Source organism: Octopus sinensis, linkage group LG22 (assembly GCF_006345805.1).
Source record: "Octopus sinensis linkage group LG22, ASM634580v1, whole genome shotgun sequence".
NCBI classification, from domain to species: domain Eukaryota; kingdom Metazoa; phylum Mollusca; class Cephalopoda; order Octopoda; family Octopodidae; genus Octopus; species Octopus sinensis.
This window is the reverse complement of record NC_043018.1, coordinates 24,463,141-24,465,640: the sequence shown is the minus strand read 5'-3', so window position 1 is coordinate 24,465,640 and position 2,500 is coordinate 24,463,141. Positions and strand designations below refer to the sequence as shown.

General features: G+C 40.5%; 1 protein-coding gene across 1 annotated transcript in view; it reads left to right on the top strand.

Moving 5' to 3' along the window:
• The window catches only part of LOC115223275 (band 7 protein AGAP004871-like), a 111,014-nt gene that overhangs the window by 94,308 nt on the left and 14,206 nt on the right, over positions 1-2,500 (top strand). The window contains exon 2 of the mRNA XM_036512141.1: positions 1,134-1,243. Within this exon, the coding sequence (XP_036368034.1) occupies positions 1,134-1,243 (110 nt within the window). The remainder of the gene's footprint in view (positions 1-1,133; positions 1,244-2,500) is intronic.

The following is a 2,500-nucleotide window of genomic DNA, read 5'->3' as shown; positions in this document are numbered from 1 at the left end:
CATGATTGTCGTAAATGAGTGTCCCTGTCATACAGGCAGTGTCATTCATTTCCAATATTCTTTGAAGACATGCCAAGCCATGGAGAAATATTACCTTTCTTGGAAACAGAAAAGAGTTGGCAACAGGAAGAGCTGGCAGAAATGTAAGCACGTCAGGCAAAATGCTTAGCAGTATTTCATCTGTCTTTACATTCTGAGTTCAAATTCTGCCAAGGTCGACTTTGCCTTTCATCCTTTTGGGATCGATAAATTAAGTACCAGCTACGTACTGGGGTCAATCTAATTGACTAGCTCCCTCCCCCAAAATTTCGGGCCTTGTGCCTAGAGTAGAAAAAAACAGGAAGAGCTTCCAACCACAGAAAATCTGCCCTCAACAGTCAAAGAGGAATGTGGGCAAGGCACCTGCTCTTCATTGCCAGGGTAATGTTAGAACTGTGGGGTAGTTCTCTGTTTTGATTTCAGACCGCTGTGTCCCCTATTAGGGAATATTCATGTCAGTTTTTGTTCATTGTTGTTTTACGTACCTATATTCTTTTGCTCAATTCTGTAAGATCCACTTCTTTTATAATGTCTCAACCATTATTCCCATCGAGTGAAAACAGCAAAAGGCATTCACCGTTATTATTCTTGTAGCCAAAATGTCTACCAGTATTTCTTCTGGCATAAAACATTGTAAGTTCAAATTCTGCCAGAGTTAACTTTGCTTTCCGTCCTTTTGGAGTCAATAAAATAAAGGACCAGTTGAGTACATTGAACCCCCAGTACTTGATGCTGAGGTCGATGTAATCACTTGCCACCTCCCTTCAAAATTGCTGGCCCTGTGCCAAAATTAGAAAGAAGGCAACAAGCTGGCAGAATTCTTAAATGAATCACATGAAATGCTCAGCATTTCTTTCAGTTTTTTACGTTCCAAGCACAAATTCTTCTGAGGTTGTCTTTGCCTTTCATTCTTTCAGAGTCAATAAAATAAGAACCTTTGGCGCATAGGGACCAATATAGGGACCTTTGGTGCATAGGGACTGGCACATCACCCTCACCCCACCCCCACCACCAAAAAAATTTCAGGCTTTGTGCCTTTAGTCGAAAGAAAGAAAAAATAAATCGGTTTTGTTAATTTTCTTTTGTCTTTTCAGCTGCTGGTGAGACCTATGAAGGTTTAGGAATCTGTGGATGGGTGTTAACCATTTTGTCATGGTTACTGGTATTTGCAACCATTCCATTCTCCCTTATGCTCTGTTTCAAGGTGAGTCAGAATTTTAAGCTGTGTGACAGCAGCGGCTTCTTTCTCTTCTTCTCCTTCCTCTTCTTCCACTCTTCTTCTTTTCTTCTTCCACTCTTCTTCTGCCTCCTCTTCCCATGTGGAAAAATTTTTCAACTGTGACTGGAAATATTTCTGCTATATTTCAGGATTCTATTCCTGTCGTGAGTGATTGTGTGTTTAGATATAAACAACTACACCACAGAAAAGCCATTTTAGCCAACTAAAAACACACAAAAAAATAAAACTATCAAATTACTTTTAAATTACACTGGCATGGGTGTGTGGTAAGAAGTTTGCTTCTCAACTACATGGTAAACGACTAGTTCCCTCCTCCAAAACTGCTGCCCTTGCAGCCAAATTTGAAACCCTTATTGTTATTAAGGCAGCAAGCTAGCAGAATCGTTAGCACACTGGGCAAAATGCTTAGTAGTGTTTCGTCTTTCACCTGTCTTCATGTTCTGAGTTCAAATGCCACCAGGGTCAACTTTGCCTTTCGTCCTTTCAGGGTCAATAAATTAAGTACCAGTTACGTACTGGATTCAATGTAATTGACTGGTCCCCTCCCTTAAAATTTCAGTCCTTGTGCCTACAGAAGAAAAAATTATTATCATTATTATTATTATTATTATTATTATTATTTTTATGCTATGGTTGATTTTGCCCTTGATCCTTCTGGGGTCAAGAAAGTACCAGTCAAGTATTGGGGGTTGATGTAATTGACTGCTCCTTCCTCCAAAATTCAGGCCTTGTGCCTATAATAGAAAAGATTATTACTACTACTACGGCAGCAAGATGGTAGAATTGTTAGAACATGAGAGGAAATGCCTAGTGGTATTTGTTCCTGTTCTTTGCATTCTCAGTTCAAATACCACAGAGATCAATTTTGCCTTTCATCCCTTTGAGGTTCACCCCACTCAAAAGAATTGTTTATTGCTAGGCTTAAGCATGACGATGTGTGAAAAAACTTGCTTCCCAACCACTTGGTTTCAGGTTCAGCCCCACTGTGTGACACCTTGGGCAAGTGTCTGTTACTGTAGCTCTGAGCCAACCAAAGCCTTGTGAGTGGATTTGGTTGAGGGAAACTGAAAGAAGCCTGTTGTGTGTGTCTTTCACCACTGCTTGACAATTCTAACTTAGCAGTTCTCAAAACAGCACTGATAGAATAAGTACCAGACCATTTGTTTGACTAAACCAGGGCTGACCAACCTGAGACTCATGGGCCCCATGCGACCCACAGAT